The sequence below is a fragment of the Ammospiza caudacuta genome, chromosome 16 (genome assembly GCF_027887145.1).
Source record: "Ammospiza caudacuta isolate bAmmCau1 chromosome 16, bAmmCau1.pri, whole genome shotgun sequence".
NCBI lineage: Eukaryota > Metazoa > Chordata > Aves > Passeriformes > Passerellidae > Ammospiza > Ammospiza caudacuta.
In genome coordinates, this window is record NC_080608.1 from 11,287,850 (window position 1) to 11,309,632 (window position 21,783).

At 40.9% G+C, this 21,783-nt stretch overlaps 1 protein-coding gene across 1 annotated transcript; it reads right to left on the minus strand.

The window, feature by feature from the left end:
• Nucleotides 1-789: 789 nt before the first annotated feature.
• On the minus strand, nucleotides 790-17,626 carry GFPT2 (glutamine-fructose-6-phosphate transaminase 2). The gene is made up of 19 exons (XM_058815130.1): nucleotides 17,585-17,626; nucleotides 12,994-13,101; nucleotides 12,280-12,378; nucleotides 11,465-11,590; nucleotides 10,836-10,894; nucleotides 10,193-10,327; nucleotides 8,758-8,819; nucleotides 7,462-7,541; nucleotides 7,064-7,181; nucleotides 6,198-6,361; nucleotides 5,587-5,682; nucleotides 5,391-5,488; nucleotides 4,928-5,048; nucleotides 4,601-4,758; nucleotides 4,345-4,459; nucleotides 3,630-3,757; nucleotides 2,825-2,992; nucleotides 2,230-2,391; nucleotides 790-1,629 (listed from the first exon to the last, which is right to left on the minus strand). Exons 1-19 carry the CDS (start codon nucleotides 17,589-17,591, stop codon nucleotides 1,585-1,587), a joined length of 2,049 nt encoding a protein of 682 aa, XP_058671113.1. The 5' UTR covers nucleotides 17,592-17,626; the 3' UTR covers nucleotides 790-1,584.
• Nucleotides 17,627-21,783: the final 4,157 nt, after the last annotated feature.

Below are 21,783 nucleotides of genomic sequence, written 5' to 3' on the forward strand. Positions count from 1 at the left end.
CTCAATTTTGCCACCTCTCCGAGGACTGATAAGAGCTTTCATTTCTGTGATTTCTGTTCTCACAGATTAATTTAGAAAAATGCACCTGTAATTTTTTTAATAAATCAATTTAATGTCGCATATAGACTAGATTACCTTAATATGCTTTGGTAGTTCCACTTTTTAATATGTAGGGAATATTAATTCTAGATCAAGAGTAAAAGGGGCCTTTTCATCACTTACCAAAACACGTTAGAGACAGAGTTACACATTCTTGGCATTTAGGTCAGATTATTATGATATTTTTTGTTATGATTTTGGTTTTATTATGTGGTAATAAAAAGTACTAGGGTGGTTTCCAGTACGTAGCTGCTATTATAACAAGCTGGTGTAACACTTTTCAAGCTCTTAACCTAAGTAAACATTCAAACACCTCCATTTAGAACCAAGCCTGCAGAGGAATATCAGACACTTCACTAGTGAGTTAGATAATAAAATGCAGAAAAAATAAATCCTATGCTTTCTGGCCATTTGGAAATAAAAATCAAACTTCTTGTGTGTATCTACCTTATTTTTTTGCAGGTTTATAGGTTCTCCCCTGCTGCAAGTTGGTTCACAACTATCAAAGTGTGCTTTTGCAAATATATATGGTACTAAAATAGGACTTTCTTCAGATCTGACATAGAAGTCATCAGGTTAAAAAAAAATCAAAACAACAAAAATGAAACAAATAAAAACCCAAACACACATACACACACAAAAAACCAAACCACAAAATAAGAAGAATTATATAATCTTTTAATTGCATTGTCATTTCATTGTACCCTCTTCAAACAAAAATATGACTTGAAAGACATCCAGTTCCTTTATTCTGTTGCACTATACATGTTATGCAAATAAGAGCTGGGGTGGCATACAAAACAAATGTCATTCTGGCTTTTCAAAACAATTAAAAGAAGCAGAAATTGAAAACATAGCTGGGAATTTACAGCCAGGGAAGAACTTTGCAAATGACTGTTTAAATATGAAACACAGATGCAACGGGGGAAGGGAAGCTGGGAAAGAAGAGGGGACAACAATTTTCCAGTTTGAGGCTGAAGGAGGAAAATCCCTAACAACTGTACAGAAGTATCAACACGCTCAGTATTTACATTCTGAGCATTACCAATGTTACAGATAAGCAATGTACTAAAAAAATAACTTAAAAAAAGCTATACAAATTGTACTTATAAATACTATATCTTTGAAACTAGTTATGTAGTGTAGGCTAAAAAAATGTTCACAGTTACTCTGGAGAGAGCTGTATATATATATATATATATATATATATTGCACAGTAAAAATGTTCATTCAGTATACCATGTGTAAACAATTTTTATCTTCTTTGGTAATTTCAGGACTTAGAGAAGTATTTACTGTGAGCAAAAGCACTTGGGTACAAGGCACATCAAAAGCTTTTAAAGCTGCAAGATAAATCCTTCTGACACTTTCCGGTTAGCACTATCATTCTTTTTAGATAAAACATTTACTTATCAATTCAGAACAACACATTCTACAAGTATAACTCAGAGGTCTGGTGACAAAGACATCAGCTGTTCTTGGCTGTTACTCTACAGTCACAGATTTGGCCAAATTTCTTGGGAAGTCCACCTAGAATGAAGAGACAGGCTTTCAGTATGGCAGAGTAATACTGGCATTCTACATTTGACAGTTCATTTAGTGTGCTTTTTCTGACTTCCTAATGAGTTCTGCTTGATTCTAGACACATTAACACACACAACAGGCTATAGATCTGCAATAAAGACTTGCAGCTGAATTTATCTGTGCTTCCAAAGCCCTCCCAACAAATACATATTTGTTCTTCACAGGGTACCTTTCCAAAGCCATCATCATTGTCAAACTGACACATCAACAAACCAAGGTGTACAAAGCACTGCCCTATTTTAAGTTGAAGTACAATATCACATTTCAAGATTAGGTTCCCTGGAAAAGTCCCATTTGCACTCTTAAATAACCAAACTAAGCAAAAGGGCTTTCTAATTTTTTAGAAGGATACTAATTAAAAAATACAAAACTGAAGAACTGGCACTGAAATGTCACCTCTATAACCACACTCACTATGAGACTCACTAACTATTTTCATAGCTAGTGAGTCTTAGAGATGCCATATAACTGGGTCTCTCACTTTACACTAGTAGGAGGAAGTTCAAAACTGCACTAAAAGGAGTGTTAAATATAGAAGATACTTACATCATATCCTCTGAGAACAGCCAGGTGAAATGAAAGTAACTGGAGAGGAATGACACTCAACACTCCTTGAAGGCAGTCAACTGTATGAGGCAGCTCAATGGTTTTGTAGGCAAATTTTGAGCTTTCAGTGTCTTCTTTAGAACACAGAATGATTGGACGACCCTGAAAATAAATTTTTACATTGTTAAGTGAAGAAGTAGCCTAGAACTGCTTTGAAATATTGTTTACAGTATGTCTGTGTGTATTTGAACACGCTCAAGTAGCTAACAAAGGCAATGCCAGTCCTTGCATAATGGCTCTTGACTTTCACTATATTGTAAGGTTTGAATGTTTTCACCCTGTAGAGTTTTAACATTATTCCATTTGCTTCAAAACAGAAAGACCCCAAAACAAACAAGCCATATGAAAGCAGTTTTCACTGCTGATATTAACCTGTAATAACAACCTGCAATGCAGATGTAGCATCTTATTTATAACTTAATAATTAACAATAATCAGCAGTACATCCCTTTCCAGGTGCACAGGCAGCAGCAGTGCAGTGTGCACAATCTCTTTTCCCATGACACAGGAGAAGTGAATCAGTTGAGCACTGTACCTGCCGAGCAGTGACCTGTTGCAGGGCATTCTGGCACTTGGTGAAGCAAGGATCCTTCATGATCACCATGATAACAGGCATTTGTTTATCTATTAGGGCCAAGGGCCCATGTTTCAGCTCACCAGCCAGGATACCTTCTGAGTGCATATAGGTGATTTCTTTTATTTTCTAAAAAAAAGGAAATGCCTCAAGTTATTACTAAATCAGCTGAGAAGCAACAGCCACAAGAATCAAAGCACCAAGGCTGTGCCTCTGCCATTTAAATACACATACCCAGTATTAAGTATTAGCAAAAGCACACGGGTAGCTGCTGGGATTTCTAGCAGGCTGTGTGCAGCAGCAGAGCTCACCCATGCACATGGATTAATCAGAGGAATTTTAGGAACCAAACACCCAGCACAACCTTGGCTACTGCAATCTGCCTTTAACACACCAAACTCCTCTGAGCAATGGGCACGTGTCCATTTCATCAGGATGTTCATAACATAATTAATGACTTCCATGCATGAGCATCTCTTCTCAACATCAGCACATTGCATGTTTCTGATGTTGTTTTCAAATGGGTCAGCAACTTGTTAGTTTCTTGTTTTTAAATAGACTAATTCAACTCTATGTTTATGATGTGAAAGAAACAAGAAAGTGGCATCACATCCAGGTTCACCTTATGTATGTGTTTAAATGCTTCTAGTTATGAATAGTTTTATTGCAGTAGAATTAAATTGTAATGAAATATTAGAAAAACTATGTTGCAGAAGGCACAAAATCTCATTTTAAAAAATAGCAAAGAATATTGACATGTTCCTACCAAAGCTCCTTCCAGACATGTAGCGTAATTATACCCACGGCCCATAACCAGCAACGATCTCTGTTTGTACAGTTCAAGAGCCAAATCATGGATCTTCTCATCCAAGGACAAGACTTCTTTAATCATTTCTATTGAGGCACAGAAAAAAAAATTAACTGGAAAAATTAGTTCACTTGTACGAGAATGTTCTAATTATCTATTAGAGCAGATACACTTAATGCAATTCAACCATTAACTTAGCAACTTTGACTGCAGTTTAAGGATATTTTCTCCAGCCTTATTTACAGTAATAAATTTAAAATAACTATTGGTTTAAGCAGTGCTCATACATCCCACTTGAATTTCTAAAGGAAGTTGTGAAATATCCATGTAAAAATCACCTTGAATTAGTTTCATTTTATCCTGATTAAAGTGGGAGGTTTTAAAAATTTCAAACCATGAATTTAGGAGATCAAGTAATATTTTTCATACAAAACTACCTTATTGTAATTAGAAAACCCAACCCATGAAAATTCCGATCCTCCTGCCAAGTTTCTTGGAAGAGCACTTGTAAAATTGGCAAACACTGCAGAAGTGAACAGTCCATTTTTCTCATGTTGTCTGCCTTTCAGGATGAGGGGGAGAGTGAAACTTAAATGAGAAAGAAATATCCCTGAGTAGTATTTTACACTGCCAACATCCTCTACACCTCCTCAAACCCAAAATACCAATATACCTGGCAATGATTTTAGTCCACTTATGATTTCCTGTCTCCTTTTCTGCAAGGAAATTCTGTCTTCAGACATCATTAGGCCAAACATTACAAGAGACACGAATTGGCTGGTATAGGCCTGCAGAAAAAAAAAACCAAAACATTTAACAGCTAATTCTGCAGAGAGTGAATATGATCTCAGTTTGAAGTGCTGCAATTGAAATTTGAGTTGTGTTCCACAGGGCTGAAGGGTGAAAGTCAAACCCCAAACAGGAATTACCTTTGTGCTTGCCACACCAATCTCAGGCCCTGCATTGATGTGTACACCACAGTCAGTCTCCCTGGATATTGAACTTCCAACTGTGTTTGTGATGCCAACTGTCAGAGCACGGCGTTCTTTACAGTACCTCAAGGCCATCAGTGTATCTGCAGTTTCACCTGGAAAACATTCACACCTTCACTTCAGGATGAAAGAGATAATAATGATTCCTGAAAAGCATCAAAGTCTACATAAGTGTGTTCTAAATAACTGTACCCACACTTAGATGATGCAAAGTGCAATGGAAAGCAATCTTAGAGCACTCACTCAACAGCAAATGCAGCTCACCTGACTGGCTTATAAAAAAGCACACATCATCCCTGAATACAGGTGTGTTCCTATCCAGGAAGTCACTGGCAAGTTCCACCATCACTGGTAATTCAGTTAATTCTTCCAGGACTTGTCGAGTCTGTATTCAAGCAGAACACAGTATTTGTCAGCATTGCCACCCACTAACATTTGGACATTTTACAAATCAGAGAAAATCTAAATGAATTCTTATTAGAAAAGCTGGTAATTACAACTCACCAAAGCTTTAAAAGCCAAGGTGGAAAAAGTTAACTTCTAGCATGGTGATTAATGGCATTGGAGCATTAATAAAGAATGTGGCAATAAGGAAAGCTAAATAAAAGGGTGAGATCCCTCAATGAAGGACAAAGTCTGAGATAGAAGAAAAAGCAGATGAAAAGCTGTTGTCTGAAAGCCCAGCAAGTAAGTTATAAATGCATTTCAGCCAAGGCTGGGAACATACAGCCACTGCAGCGTGGTAACTGGTCCCACAGCCAATAATGATCAGTCTTCGGCACCTTCTGATTTCTTTCAAATGATCCTTCAGCCCCCCCAGCAGAACTGCAAACAAATAAATACACAATGGTGGTTTTCATTTTCTAGATAGCACATTTACAAATTTCAAACTTAGTGCAGTTTGAAGGACTGTTCTCCATTACCTGTGCTGCTCTCAAAATTCACCCTGCCTCTCATTGTGTTGACAACTGATTCTGGTTGTTCAAAAATTTCCTTTTGCATGAAGGCACTGAAATTACCTGTTTATAAAAACATGACATGGCAATGCTTAGGTTTGTTATTTGAAGTCTATTTCAGTTACAAAGAGAACTTTTAAGACTAACTTGACTGTGTTAGCCTAAATAAAAGCTTAGAATAGGCAAGAAGAAAGGAAGGATGGATAGGTCACTTTATTTGGTTGGTTCCACTTCCCCATATTGACAAGGTAAATAAATTCCTTCATTAGGAAACATCCATGCTCCACTTCAATTCTTAATTTATAGTCAAACTTTGCCAACAACTACATGTTAGCATTAGTTACATTTTCACTAGATACTGAAATGAATAGAAGTATCTATGACTTTTCCAAGCATAAAATGGATAGGGTCCCAGGCTGCCCATTCTTTCTTGGTCTCAAAACTAAAATTGTCAGCTCCCAGTACAGCCTGAATAAAAGGCAATTGTCACATCAAATTAGCAGTTTGCTGCCTCATCTACTACACAAACAGTAACTATCCACTTTTGATGATACTCATTGACAGATGTTTCTACCCACCCTTCATGATTTGCTGCAATTCCATCTGCAAGGTCTGGATGGCCCGGGAAGGATCATCACTAGCTGAGCGCTCCAGGCGGTGAATCGAGAGCTTCCCGTCAGTTACAGCTGCAATGTCATCATCTTCTAAGAAAATCACTCTGTTGGTGTGCTCAATGATGGCACTACAGAGAAAAAAACAAGCAAGACAAACCTGACACGTCAGAATTGGCAATAGCAAAGCAATTAAATATGCCACAAGAGCACTTCCAGCACTGCTTCTCTCTTCCTTTAGGACAGAACTGCAGACAGAGCCATCCTAAAGGCAATGGCTCCATCTGCTGCTCCTCCTGCACTCTCACAACAACCCACAGCAGGAGGCTCTGCAACCACTGCGGCCATTCCTGCTGGTCTGAAGATGCTTCCCAGTGTCCTTGATGGATCCTGCTAAGGTCCCACTCTTGGTCTCTCTATTCCAAGATAAATGTGTGCCTGATGTCCAGGTTCCTGCCCAGCTTGGAACCACACCACTATTTTCCTCCTCCAATATCTGAATTGAAAACATCACAACCCCAATTAACCCATATTCTGCCCAAATGCTCGGCTGATGAGTGTCCATTTGCACCCAAATTACTTTCCACTGGATGTATTTCACAGAGAGGTCAGCAAATGGCAGATATTGCACTTGTTTGCAGTTCAAATGCTGCTGACAAACCTTCACATTTTTCAAGCACGTGAGCCTGGGGGCTTTCTGATGTTACCTGGATTAAAAGCTCTTCTTTCAGAAAGCCATTGTACAAGAGCAAGGCAGCTTAAATTTCCAGAACTATCTCACTTTTAAACAAAAAACCCCAGTATTTTCAGCAGAGTTGAAGTACTTTTACTACCTTGCATCTGAAGCAAAGAAGAATTCCACTGCCTTATCCCCAACAGCATGAAGGCAGGTTGAGCTGTCCAGTCTTTTCATTTGGGAGTTGCAGATGTTCTTCACATTCTCAATGTTGCCTATTAAAGAAATGAGACATTCTAAATGCAAACCCAGTTCTGTTCAGTAGAGATTACAGACTATACATGTTTAGGGTATCACAGTTACAGAAATAGGTTGGGGCATGGGACTTTTACATAAACTACACATTCAGAAGTATAAAAATATCCCCAGCCAAAAAGCTATTTGGGGCATCAGCTGGTAGTTTTATGGTACAAAAACCAATTAACCTAATTTCTAATCATAAAATAACAGTAATTTTAGTTTTTAAAAATAATATATTTTGATTCATCAACTTACATGTTCTATACAAAACTGGAATCTGTTCAGTTGAGAGTTTGTACTTGCTCCTAACCCCAATGAGCAAAGGACTCCCTCTCCTAGAGAAAGGAAAACACTCAAGTTTGTAAAGAGAAATGTGCATACAAAGAAGTTACCAGACATCAGTGAAGCTGAAAAGACAATATCCCATCTAGCTTCCTAAACAGGAAGAGCCTCCTTCATGATCCTAAGGCCATTACATGGCAGGAATTCTAGAAACTTGGTTCTTCTGTAAGATTCGCCAAATATTATTATATAAGTAATTACCATGTGCCTTGGTGATTCTTTACCTGTAAACTACATCCAGGTGGAGGAAAATGTGAATATATGTGAATAAATGTGAATATGAACCTGCTGTTTTCTTTGCAGTTATCAGAAAACATCTTAGTACAGGGACCAATTTGAACCAAAGCTTACTTTGCCTCTAAAGTGAGACAACAGTAAGCTCCTGTGCTCTTTAGAATTGAAGTACTGTTACACTCTTTAGCCTTTCAAACTCAGAAACATCAATCATCCCTACTGCACCTCTGAAACTGTGGAATATTAAGATAATTTTTTAATTATATGGGTTACGTGTCACTGAAGACCTTATTAAAAAAAAAATCACAGGAATAAAAGAACAAGTCACACTCAGATTACAAGATTAGCTTCTCTTAAATCCCTCAACCCTAAAAACCCAAATCTGAACCACATATAGAATAGTTCATTTGAGAAGATGTTCTCTAGTTAGAGTGATGGTACAGCTGGCTTTTTCAAAATTTTAATGTAGTCTTATTTTAGACCACTGAAGCAATGGGCTTTTGGGTTGTAATATAAAACAGTCTTTATTCCCATCACTTGCTATTTTAATCACTTGCTATGTCACTTGCTATTTTAATATCTTTACATTTCCTGAAAGTTGTTTTTCAAGTCATAAATAAAAGTAGAACTTAACACAGAAAGATGCCATAAATGCTATGACAGCTATAGAACTCTATTTGTATAACCTGTTACTATGATGGTCTTTCAGCCCACATGAATATACTTATCTGTCTTTACTCAATGGGAGCTAAAACTGAACAATATCCCTTCCCTCTCCCCTTTTTGATAGAGGAAAAATGTTAGCATGCTCTTAATACAAATTTAGAAACACAAGATGCACTGAGATTCTTTATTGACTCACTGATTTTGGTTAATTAAGCACTTTAAATATCAATATTTTAGTATCTTTCAGAGGCTGGCCTTTTTTAACCTAATAAAAAGCATGCATTATGTATAAAATAGACTTTTACTAACCTGGTAGCAACAGCTTCACCTGGGTAATGGATGCTCTTGAAAACCAATGCAAAAGCACCTTCCTGGAAACCATGAATACAAAGGAGAAAAAAAAGATTCTAAAGAACTTATCTCAAATAGTTGCATCTCATTAAACTGGGGCCCCTCTCTGAAGAGGCACTGAAGGAGCTGCTATCAGGAGTCTCTTCCTGGAGGGCAGACTGCACCTTTAAAGGAATTGGCCATGGAGCAGAACAAGCTGACATCCACATTGACAGTGCAACAGCTAAAACCTCAGGAAGTGAGCACTTAGCCTCTCTTTATAAATAAAAGCAATAAACTTGAATGCAAAGGTTATGAAAATGTCAGAGATGCTGCTCATAATCAACATGAAGATTGTTAGACATTTACTTTGAGTAAGACCTTCAATCAGAATTTTACTTGTAGTGCATTACTATGCAGTTTCAACTAAAAACCTGGCGTTACTGTTCCTAGTTCAAGCAGCAAATTCTCATTAATGTATTTCAAAAAAAAACCACAAAAAATCCACAACACCAGAAAAAACCCCAGAAACAACTCTACAGTACTAACACAGCTGGCAGACTCCTGGAGGAAGATTCCCAAAGCAGGAGCCAAGGCCCCACCCTGCCAGCAGGACAGAGCTGGTGACATTCCCTCCTCTCCCAGGGCTGCACTCAGAGCACTCTGCCCCTGTTCTGGAAGGAATCTTCCCTTCCCCACACTGTGGGGCTGCTCCCTCTCGACCCACACAGGCCCTGCCTTGGTGTGGATTCCAGCCCCGCTGCAAGGAATCCTACAGAGCTGCCTTAAAGAGGAGACTCAGAAACTGCAGGAAGGGGAGGGAAAACATCTGCCCGGAGACTGGGGGAGGAAACAAAGCCAGCTTTCTCCAAGTTTGCAATGCATCTATCAAAGTTTTTAAGCATTCACATACTGAGTAACAGTAGATTCCCACTTCACGGTTTGGAAACCAGTCCAGCTTGTTAGATCTATTTCCAAATAGGAGAGCCAAGGCATTGGCCAAACTTGAATCACGGCAGTGTTTCAACACGATTAGAATAACCTTTAGGAACACACTGCCATTTATGAGAGATTTTAACCCCCAGAGGCTCCTATTACTTTTTTTAAATTAAACTGCTTCATTAAAAAGCTGTGTTAACTTCTTGCTAAAAACAAAACAAGACAAAAAACTCAACAAACAAAACCTGTTGCTACTGCAATTTAAAGATTTAACAGTGAAAAGCCTTTGAAGTCTCCAAAATTTTAATCTCATTTCTTGGTCTATTAAGCATTATTTAGAAGCCTAAAAGTGTTATTTGCAGCTCCTTCTAAGAGCTCCTGCACAGGATCTAAATGCATAAGGCAGAATGCTAAGGAACCCCACAAATAGCTTATACTGTTGTACAGGGGAAAAAAAAAGTAATGTTCTACTTACCAACTGTTGAATAACTCTCTCTACCAAGGCTGAAAAACTGGTGTCTTCACTCTCTCTGTTGTCATACATGTACTTGATCAATTTGGGGATTGTTTCTGTATCTGTTTCAGATTCAAATTCATATCCTTTGCTCTCCTGAAATATCATATAGAAGAGTAAGAATTGTGTGCATCCTCAGGCAGCAAACACTGAAGAGCTTTTCAGCTGCCTCCCACCAGAAACTGCAGCCAGAGCTCAGAGCACTACATTGGACCAGTGCATATAAATCACTGTAGATAAAATACAAGGACTTATGTCATAGATACTCTTTGGGAAATGCTGGAATAAGACCCATAGTAAGACTTTACTTGTTTGGCATCTGTGAAGCAGTAAGAGACAGGAGGGAGCCCACTCCACACACCCTCTCAGAGTCTCAGCACAAACTGCTACTCTGCTCATAAATACTTTGCATTTAGGATTACAGGAACATATTGCACTTCACCAGCTCCTTAGTATCTTTATCAGGCAGACCCTTTCACACAGCTTTTTTATAGATGATATCAAGAAACTTGAATTCATGTTTCACTGAAGTCATGAATGACCTGATGGTAGTTTGGGGGAGTATTAACTTTCTAGTTTTAGAATTGAGTTGCCACAGACTCACCAGAAATTTTCTCAGGTCCTTATAGTTTGTGATGATTCCATTATGGATGACAACAAATTCTAAGAGAAAAAAAATACATATATTCATGAGCAACAAAAACTTAAGATATTTAATTCAGAACACAAAATTACAAGGGGGAAAAAAGCTTAGAAGTACACTTGAAACCACCTGCTATAGCTTTCAGACCTACAGTTTATCACAACATGGACAACTGCAAGCAGAAGCTTACAAATTCTGAAAGTATACAAAGGCAGTTCCAAGTTATTGAGAGAGTTCTAAACTACACCTAGTAGAGCATTAAGCCATTCTCAAGTGAAGAATGCTATGAAATCTCTCTTTTCTGGACCAGGCAATATTGACACATTCATATTTTCAGTCTTACCTTTCAAAACAAGAATGTTTTACTTCAATTAACTTGCAATTTTCAGAAAACAGATCTCATTAATTTTTGGTGTTGCTTCAGTCTGAGAAGAGGCTATTTCATTTCAAACATGTCTGAGCTAAATAGGATGGCAACAGCTTAGCCCTACTATCAAAAATAGATACCATAGCAATTATAAGAACATTTGTGTTCTGTGGATTGAATCATTTCAGATTTGTGTGGTTCAAGTGCTGCAGAGATTACATACCATTCCTTTTATCTGATCTCTGAGGGTGACTGTTTATTGCACTTGGTACTCCATGGGTCGCCCAGCGAGTATGAGCAATTCCAAAATGTGTTTCAAAATCTGTTTTTGAATCCAGGTCATCTTGTTCTAGACAGGAGAAATTCAGTTTACTGAATAATTAATATTGCCTCTCTCCCTCCCTCTCACACACACACAATTAGTAAAACACAAAGACAATTCCTACAGGCAAAATTCTAAAAGCTATCTTCTGTTTTTTGGGGGTTTTTTTAACCATTTGCTTTTTTGACATTACACTTTAGAAAATTCAAGCTACTGTGATTAAAACCTTGATTGCCAAGCCACGAGCATTTTTAGCCACAGACAGGCTAACAGACCCCATTACTACAAATTATAATGTAAACGTACTAAAATACAGCTTGAGGCTTTCACAGATGGAAGCACTGCATAAAGCAGATTGTGATGACAGCCAGCTGCTTAAATGGTCATAAATTCTGTCAGAGTGCATGTTTCAGCATTTCAGCCATGCAGCACAGAAATCACCTGAGCAAAGAGCCAAAGGAGCCCAGGTTTCGAACAAAGGAGCAACCAAAAGAAGGGAACATAGACTGACAATTCCTCAGTGCTAGATCTGAAGATCAGCTTGTTTCTTAAGTGCAGATTTGAGGGACACAAAAAAAAAATAGCTGCTTGGATTTCCCAATGCATGTATTGCTGATGCAAAATCATAACTGCAATTTTATGGTCTGACTTTCTGCTGAGATGCAGATAGTATCTGACTGGGAGGCCAAAGCAAAGGGGTCATTTTTAACACTTACTGTACAACTCTTCTTCCAGGGCCTTTACTTTTCCTCTTTTCTTAACCAGTTTGATGAATCTTTCTTTATCTTCATTGTTATTTCCATCAATTGCCACTCCTACAGTACAGGACACAGTCATAAGTGTTATTTAAAGCACGAAATACACTAGAATGAGGAAAAGGCTGAGAAAATAGGCACACACCACTGAAATTAGTATTTTTAATTACCCTTTAAAGGGATATAGTTGCAGTCTGTTGCAAGACCTGTGCATGTTCAAATGAAACCACATCAACTCTATATCGACTGCACAGATTAAAACATACATGAGCCATCTCAAATTGTATTTGACAACAAACTGAAATATTTTGCCAGATGAAATGAGCCAACTCAAATTTAAGACAAGTTTAATCTTCCCCATCCTTCACTGTGATTCACATACAAAAAAGGCTGAGGCACAAGCTACATGGCCCTGTATAGAGATCTTTTTCCACACCCTGTTTGTTTTGCTTACGTGTACTAACCTCAACCATCTAATTACAGAGCTAAACACCCAATTCTAAGTCCTGAGGAAAGCTGTAGCCCTCCAAGAATCAAGCTAATTAGTTCTGATCTGTTAATCTGTAGAATAAAGAAAGAAAAATCCAAGAGGCCAGACACTGAAAGAACCCAAAAAATCCAAAATGGAATGAGCTATTGGTTGCTAAAATTAATTTGTTGAGTTGGTTAACATACCTGCAGAGTCATAGCCTCTGTATTCCAGTCTCTGTAATCCTTTTATCAGGGTTTCATATATTTCCTTCCTAGTGCGGGGCACTCTGTAGTTTAGATAAGCAAAAATTCCTGTTTAAAGAGAAATGGGGAAGGAGGGGAGGGGGGGGGGGGGGAAGAAGCAAAGAGGTTATTTAAAAAATTTGCATCACTTCAGACTCGATTTAAAACTCTTTAAAACTAGCATCAGGGAGAAGTCCTAGGGGCACCCAACCTCCCATTTAGTACAATTCCTTCTAATGCATTTTGAAATGGAAAGAATTCAAGTACAATAAAGGACTCAGAAGCCGAATTTCAACACGTGACACAAACTTCACTGGCGAGTTTCACTCTCCTCATGTTACCCACCAAGAGTTAAACAGTTGGGAGAGGTAAAAAAAACTTCTACTTTTCACGAAAACCACAGCTGAAAATGGGAACATTGTGATCTATTTCATATCCAGGCATTCAAGGAGGGAATATATTCACCAGTACTAACACAAGGAGACTTTTGTAATCCAAGTCATGGCCTTAAATACCCATGGGTAGGTACGAGGCACAACATCTATTTCTGAAAGGCTCCAGCTTAATCCTGTATGCAACAGCCACTTCAGCAGAAAGAGAATGGAGAGGCAAACACGAGGAAAGGGCAGAAGTCAATGGGGTAGGACAACAAAGGAAAGAAACAGAAGGTACAAAACAGGGTCACCCACAACACGAGCACTCCCCTGTGCTGCCTCAGCACAGTCCCAAAGCCAGGCGGGCACAGGAGCCCCGGGCGTGCCCCTGCCAGCTCCTCGGGGAGCCCTGACCTCCCTCCCTGATCCCTCTCCTCTTGAACAGACCAGTCAGCCACCAAAAAGTGGCTTTTTTTTTTTTTTAATTTGGGGCTTGGTTACCCCACGCTATTTTTTTTTTAATGTTTCTTTTTTTTTTTAAGTACACAGGCATTTTTTTATTAGAAGGGTGTTGGGAATGTTGTTTTATCTTTGGAAAAGGTGTAATGAAAGAGTCACCTGCAAAATAAAACACAGCCATTCCTTTTCTCTGCCTACTTTCCTGAGACTCTGGTATTTATATGGATACATTAGGCCTTTTTATTAACTCTTCCGAATCTGTACCCCAATAAAACAAAAACAACTAATTTCGCTGTTTCAGCAGTTTCTCCAAGCATCAAGTCAGGACTGGAGACTACAGTAAGAAAACACCCCAGACTTTAAGAGCTCTACAGATAAGCAGTTCAGGCAAGTGTTTTAGATAGAGAAGGCCTTTGTTTGAAATTTAACACCCTCTTCCCCTTCAATTAAGGCTTTTGAACTGTAAATGGCCATAGTGAAGAAGCTGTTATAATGATACACCAGTAAATCGCCCTTACAAATATTACTGTGAATTTGGTTACTCTGCTGGTTTATAAGACATTAATACTGTTGATTTGACAGTGAGACAAAGGCAGTATTACATGTGCCTCTGAATTTATTTAGGAAAGATTAAAGGGTGGATAATACTTTTCTGCTTCAGAAGTGAGATTTGAGGAGCTCAGCCTAATTATTTCTAGCGCATCTGACATTAACGGAGACATTAAGACAATAGTTGCATTTAAGGAGGTATTCGGGAATTTGAACTGCTTACTACTGTTCTTCATGGATGCTTTGAGAAATAATGCCTCTGGTTATAAGCAGTCACTTCAGACTGAGAGCCTGTTGATCATTTTTCCAGACAGATATTTACCGTTCTCTGGCACTAACCACGAACCTCAAAAGCAGCATTCAATTTCTTCAATACGAATTTCTCAACATCATTCCAAAACATTGCCACACCTCAGTTCAGATCCAGCTCTACTTTCTAGGCCAGATTTCACAATGAATTTAAGCCTCAACATCCTTGTATGTTCCATGTGGCATCTTTCACTACACGGAACTCCAGGAAGAACCTTCCTCTGGGACCATCCCTACAATGCTACCAGTGTGCTGCAGTTGTTAAATAGATCCTTGTTCCCAGGGAATTGGAGCTGCACTTCCACACACGTGCATTAGAAGATGCAGAAGTCCCCAGAGGCCATTTAAAATGAAAACAATAGCTGCAGTCTGACTTCAAAGAACATGTTATAAACTCTTCCAGTTAAGGCAAATAAATCTTGCTCTAAGCACTGAGAGTAACACTTTCTCTAGTACGTTTCTGTTTAATGATTTATTCACTCACATATTTTTTCCCTCCTCAGTCATCATTTTGGCCAGATTTAAAGCACATTACTCAACTCATGTAGAAACAACTTGTGATAAAGATTCCTTGTATCTTAATTCTTTCTGGAAGCACACCAGTATGACTGAATCTCAGTTGAATCATCTTATGATAAGAGTTTTGTGATGCAAACAAGTTCCTTTATGATGGCCTCCCCAAGGTATTAGATGCCATTACTAGATCTCACTTAAGAAGACTCAAAAACATAAAATTCAGGAAAAGCACCCAAGAAGTGTTTTACTAGGGCATTGTCCTGTTGATCTGAATGCTAAATCTAGTTTGTAACTTTCCATAATCACAGTTTGCTTAGAAAGATGAACTAGGTCAATAGTGTATGGCTTACCTATAGAAGCTAAAAACAGAAAGAAAAATGTTGCTAAAACATAATTAAAACCAGCTTCAATCACATGCAGACACTGAAAGCAAGGCTCTCCCTTTACATGTGTATCAAGATTTTAGAGCTTCCCTTTTCAGGATTACAAGCAGAGCATCAGAAGAAGAAAAAGTAAATTGAGTATTTTTTTGTGGGAAAATTCCACAAGAACTCTTGCAATTGCAAGACTTCACCAAAATCAACAAGGGGGCAGCCTATACTTGAAATTTGAACAAAATTATTTACTTTTTGAAAAATAAAAGGATACCCCTAAGCACATTGTTGATGCCAGAAACTTAGCTTTGAAAAGGTCTCTACTTCATATCCTGATGAAACTAACTTTGATCTAAAAGAGGTCATCAGTTTAAGTGCATCTTGACTTTTTTCTAAACCCTGAATACTTTTGCTTGAATGCTTTGGCTATAGCGTTTTACATGAGAGAATGATAACATCTTGACTTTGCTTCCTTATGAGCATGTTTATAGCAGAATTTATGACCCGTGTATTTTCAAAACATAAACCAAGGGCTATAAATCTTCACGTGCTACCTGAAGCCAAAGAAAACACAATAGGGTCCATTATCAGCACTTAAACCTGGAAAGATATGAAAAAAATAAAAACAACAACAAAAAAAGTAATTTCAAAACTGCTGGTTGCAGTCTCTAGAACTCCTACAGAGATCAGCATAGTGGGCTGGGGAATACCACTCATGGAAACAAATGTAATATAAAAGGTTTCTAAATGCTGATGGGAAAAACCCTTGCTCCACTCTCACTTACCCTTCTTGAACTGCTGCTCTTTGCCATTTCATACTGAGTCACTTGCTCCACCCCAAGCTGGATGTTCTACCAAACTCCTCGAACACTGTTAACACCCTCACTTCCCAATCAATACACGGCTCAGACATGCAGAGTTTTTGATATTACCATCATGTGTCTCAGGGCTTGCCGTGGCTACCCCAGGCACTGGGCCAGGCCTCTCACCTGAGGGGTTTTGTTTGGGAGGCGCCGAGTTTGTCTCATTGATAGACATCTGTCACGTAGGAGCTCACACAATAGCAGCTGAAACTGTATCACCTCGTGTTTCCATTCAAGTGAAAGAGGATCCCAGAGCTCCTTGCTCCTCCCGAGGTTACAGTTAAAAAGGATGAGGAGGCAAGGAAAAGATACCTAACTCAGAAAGTACAATTTTGGGAGAAGTAACCCAACTCACTTTCAGTATGTATCCCAAAAAAGAGGTTTTGTTGATGACGACTAAGAAGTACCAGTGCAAATTTTTCTACTTTCATCAGACCTGAGAGGAGATGTCAGGGACAGATTGGCAAAGTTTCACCAAACTTTCCCCCATAACCAAATAAAATCGCGTTAGCAGCTTCCGAACCCACACTTTGATTTCCATCTGATCCGAAGCGTGTCGAAGCAATTGTGTACACGCTATAGGAATTATCTTGCCATCTTATCTTTATTAGAAAAAAACGAGGTGAATAAACTCACAACAGCTAGGAATGAAGCTCCTTCACTGCCTTTGTCTGAAAGCCACAAACTCTCCCTTATCGCTGCAGCTCGGCAGTGAGTCACGATTAATCAATCCCTAGTCCCGAATTAGGAAAGACAGAGCCCAGCGCATCCCGTGCATCAGCGCAGCGGGACCAGGAGCAGAGGTTAACCGGGCACCCCGGGCAGCCGGGCGGTAGGAACGGGACCATTTCCATCCCAAGACCCAGGGACCATCCCAAAACCGGGGACACGCCACCAGGCACGGGGGGCTCGGGCAGGGATGAACGGAACGGGGATCGCGTCTCCTCGGAGAAGGGCCGGGCCGGGGGGCTGCACCTTCACCTGCCGGGCGCTCCCCGTCCTTCCCACCCCCAGAAGGATGCAGCGGGGCCGGTCCCCAGCGGCACCGCTGGGCTCGGGCACAAAGCCGCCCTTGTCCCTTGCTGGCCGGGCTCAGCCCGTCACTCACCGCACATGGTGGCAGCGCACGGTCCCTCCCGCTCCCGGCGAACGCGGCTGACGCCGGGCCGGCCCCGCCGCCTGCGGCTCTTATGCTCCGGTTACGGGGCCGGGCCGGCCCTGCCTGCGCCCGCCCCTGCCCGGGGCCCCGCGGGGGCAGAGCCCGGGGAGGGGACAGAGACCGGAGAGGGGACACGGCCCAGGGAGGGGACAGAGCTCGGGGAGGGGACAGAGACCGGAGAGGCGACAGAGCCCGGCGGGGACGGAGCCCGGGGAAGGGACAGAGCCCAGGGAAAGGGCAGAGCCCAGGGAAGGGACAGAGCCCAGGGGTGACAGAGCCCAGGGAAGAGACAGAGCCCGGGGAGGGCACAGAGCCCGGCGGGGACGGGCCCGTGGCGGGGACAGAGCCCAGGGAAGGGGACAGAAGCCAGGGAAGGGGCAGAGCCCAGGGAAGGGGCAGAATCCGGCGGAGACAGAACCCAGGGGGTTCGGAGCCCAGGGAAGGCGACAGAGCCCAGAGAGTGGGCAGAGCCCATGGAGGGGACAGAGCCCAGGGGTGACAGAGCCCAGGGAAGGGGCAGAGCCTGGCAGGGACAGAGCCCAGGGAAGGGGCAGAGCCCAGGGAAGGGGACAGAGCCCAGGGAAGGGGCAGAGCCCAGGGAAGGGGACAGAGCCCATGGAGGGGGCAGAGCCCATGGAGGGGGCAGAGCCTGGCAGGGGCAGAGCCCAGGGAAGGGGCAGAGCCCAGGGAAGGGGCAGAGCCTGGCAGGGGCAGAGCCCAGGGAAGGGGCAGAGCCCATGGAGGGGACAGAGCCCAGGGAAGGGGCAGAGCCCAGGGAAGGGGCAGAGCCCAGGGAAGGGGACAGAGCCCAGGGAAGGGGCAGAGCCCATGGAGGGGACAGAGCCCATGGAGGGGGCAGAGCCCATGGAGGGGGCAGAGCCTGGCAGGGGCAGAGCCTGGCAGGGGCAGAGCCCAGGGAAGGGGACAGAGCCCAGGGAAGGGGCAGAGCCCATGGAGGGGACAGAGCCCATGGAGGGGGCAGAGCCCATGGAGGGGGCAGAGCCTGGCAGGGGCAGAGCCCAGGGAAGGGGCAGAGCCCAGGGAAGGGGCAGAGCCCGGCGGGACCGCGGCGGATCCCGCCCTGGCCGGCCCTGCCGAGCTCCGCGCACGGGGAGTCAGTCACAGAGGCATTAAGCTCGGGAAAGACCTCCCAGATCACAAAGTCCAGCCTTTGGCCGATCACACCTGGTCAAACACAGCACTAAATGACATGTCTAATCATTTCTTCAACACCTCCAGGGATGGGGACTCCACCACCTCCCAGGTAGCCCGTTCCAATGCTTGGCAATCCTTTCCTTGAAGAAATTCTACCTGGAGTCCAACTTCAACTTTCTCTGGCACAGCTCTAGGCTACATCGTCTAGTCATGTCAAGGATGAATCCTATGTCCACCTCAGGCCTACTCAGGGATTTTCAGAGTGACAGAAACCCCAGAGAGATCTGCCTGTGTGACCATGGGCAGCACAAGGAGCAGTTTTTGTGCACTGATTCTGATTTTCCACCTAAAAAGGAACTCATTTCAGAGAGCTCCTCCAAACCAAAGGAGGGAATGATGGCTTTTAAAGCAAGTGCCTTGCTTTAACAGTGTACACAGAACAGCTGAGGCCGTTATTCAAAGAAACATGACTTTAAAAATACACAAAGTTTCATTAAATAGTTTCTTCTTCCTTATTAAAAAGTACCAAAATATTTTATAGACGTGATCCCAGTTATCTCATAGAGTTCCTGAAATTCAAGTGTGAAGTGTCTTATTTAAGTTAGAATTTAAAGACTCTTTCTCTCTTGCATTTATTTTGCAGGTCATTTTTTACCTAAAGCAGTGATTCCCTCAAACTTTGTCGCATTTTGCTTGATGGAGAAGCTGAATGAAGGATAAAGATTGGAACATTAACATTTCAGTTTACAAAAAAAACATTTATGTGCCACTTTAAGAAAAAGAAACTTTGTCTCAATTTTAAAGTTAAATACTAGAATTAAAATATTTTCAGGTCATAAAATTAAAAGTGTTTAAATTCTCTTTTAAATTATTTTATTAAAAGGGATAAATTAAGTGTATTTTCCACTTAATGTGTGGACAGCCATGCACACCGTGCTCCTTAAAAACCAATATTGTTTTCCTTCCCACAGTCTCCCAGAATCAGACCAAACAGGCCCATGATTTGTCACCATTGCAATCCCAGCTGTGTCACTGACCTGCCACGTGACATCAGGCGTTTTGACACTCCATTCCAGTTTTTCTTCTCTGTTTAGGTAACTGCTCCTCCTCTAAAATAACCTCTGATCTTGTTTCCTCAGCCCAGCCTGAGTGAAGAGGAACATTCCTAATCACAGCTCTCTGTGTAAAGTAGCATTGCTATTTATATTAAATTATATACAATAAAGGAAAACTTATTTGCTCCTTGTGGGGCATTTTAACTAATGAGTGATGCAGTAGGAAAACATTTTTTTTTAACATCACTGCAATACTAATTGCCAAAGATCACGAGTTGGAGCCCAAAATTCCACTCATGCAAGACATTTCATGTTTCCATGTGACATTCCCAGGGAGAAAACTAAACAAAATGAGATTCAACTGCTAGGAAGAACTGCATTAATTAGTGGTTAATGCATCACCTTGATAACTTATCAGTCAACACTTCTCATACACATCTGTCTGATGCCATTTGTCTTTTTCATCACTTTTTGGAAGTGCATTAGAGAGTACACTAATTCTTTTTTACTAGTGGGTTTGTTTGGCTTGAAGGACACATTTTATGGCACTCAGATGAGATGATCAAACTGTTCTCATCTCACAACATCTTAAACTCTAAAAGCCAAAATATTTTGAAGTATCACCTACTGTATTCAACACAATAAGGATCCAGAAATTCTGCCATGCTCTGGAAAAATGCTCTTCTCATGAGACCATTAAAAAACCCCAAAACAAAAGGGAGCAGTTTTGACAGAGAGTTTGCAAATTGAAGGTTGCAATTTTCCTGTCACAAGACACAGGCAACTGATGAGCAATAAGGAGGTCAAGGGGTGCAACTTCCCACTAAGGTCTGAAGACAAACCTGAAGGGGCACCCAAAGGATCAGGAATTTTTGCCCAGCTACATATTTCTCTTTTTTTTTTTTCTGTCTTTACACAAGTGATCAAAAATGGAAGTAGGAAACAGTGGGGTACAGGATGGGGATCACTGTATCACTGTTTAAGGGTCAGGTAATGAGGAATTTGCCTGGGGCACCAATAGGCAAAGGCAAGGGGCAATGAAAATCATGTGGCTGGAAAGAGAAGGGATTTATGTTTAGGCTCCCTCTGAGCCTAATGCAGGTACTAGTTCTCACAGCATTTATGATCTGCCCTGAAAAGCAGCCATCAGCATTTAAAGGACAGCTATTTCAAACTGCATTTCCATACTCAAGAGGCCCAGATACATCTCTGAATATCTTGTTCTGGTCCTTGACACCTATGGGGACCAAATTTCCTAGTGAGGAGTTCCAGTAGGTTCCCTTGTCCCAGAGAGTGAAAGGACCAAATCCCTCTAATTAGTAAGCAGGGGCAGGAAAAAAGTAATGGATGTGAAGTGCAAAAGGGAAGAACTGTGATAAATATCAAGAAAAAAATTAGGAGAAGCAGTTATGCAATGGAACAGCCCCCAGAGGGTCGCTTATGGCCCTTTCCCTGGTGACACCACTGGAACAGAGACCCTGTCCTGTGGGTCACCACTGAGTGACCTGTGTGTGGTGTGAAGGACAAGGGGTGACCAAATGGCAGTCCCTTCCAACTGCAGCACTTCCATGATTATGACTAGGTTATAAAACTCCTTTTAAATTGCCTTTTTGAACTGCTGTTTGAGTGGCTACAACATTTTCTGAGAACTAGTAGCCTGTCTCTAGATTCATACTAGAATGCACAGCACAAGTTCTTATATTAACAATGAAATCCATTATTTTAATTTATATGTTATTTTTGTTTATATTATATATTTATATATTATATATTTAACATACATATATTTAACATTTCTTTTGAATATAATATATATTACATATATATTTTTATTACTCATGTATTTATATATTACATATCATTATCTATTATTTATTTAGAGATTTCTTGCTTCAAAATGTGGAATTTGAGAGCCTAAATGCAGCAATTGTACATTAC

Bases quoted from the DNA above. Each gene is read 5' to 3' on its own strand.
- GFPT2 (XM_058815130.1), bottom strand. The intron at 7,542-8,757 runs GTTAGTAAAAGT...TCCTTTCTCTAG, and splicing joins GGTGAAGCTGTTGCTACCAG to GAGAGGGAGTCCTTTGCTCA. The intron at 2,993-3,629 runs GTAGGAACATGT...CCTTTTTTTTAG, and splicing joins CATGTCTGGAAGGAGCTTTG to AAAATAAAAGAAATCACCTA.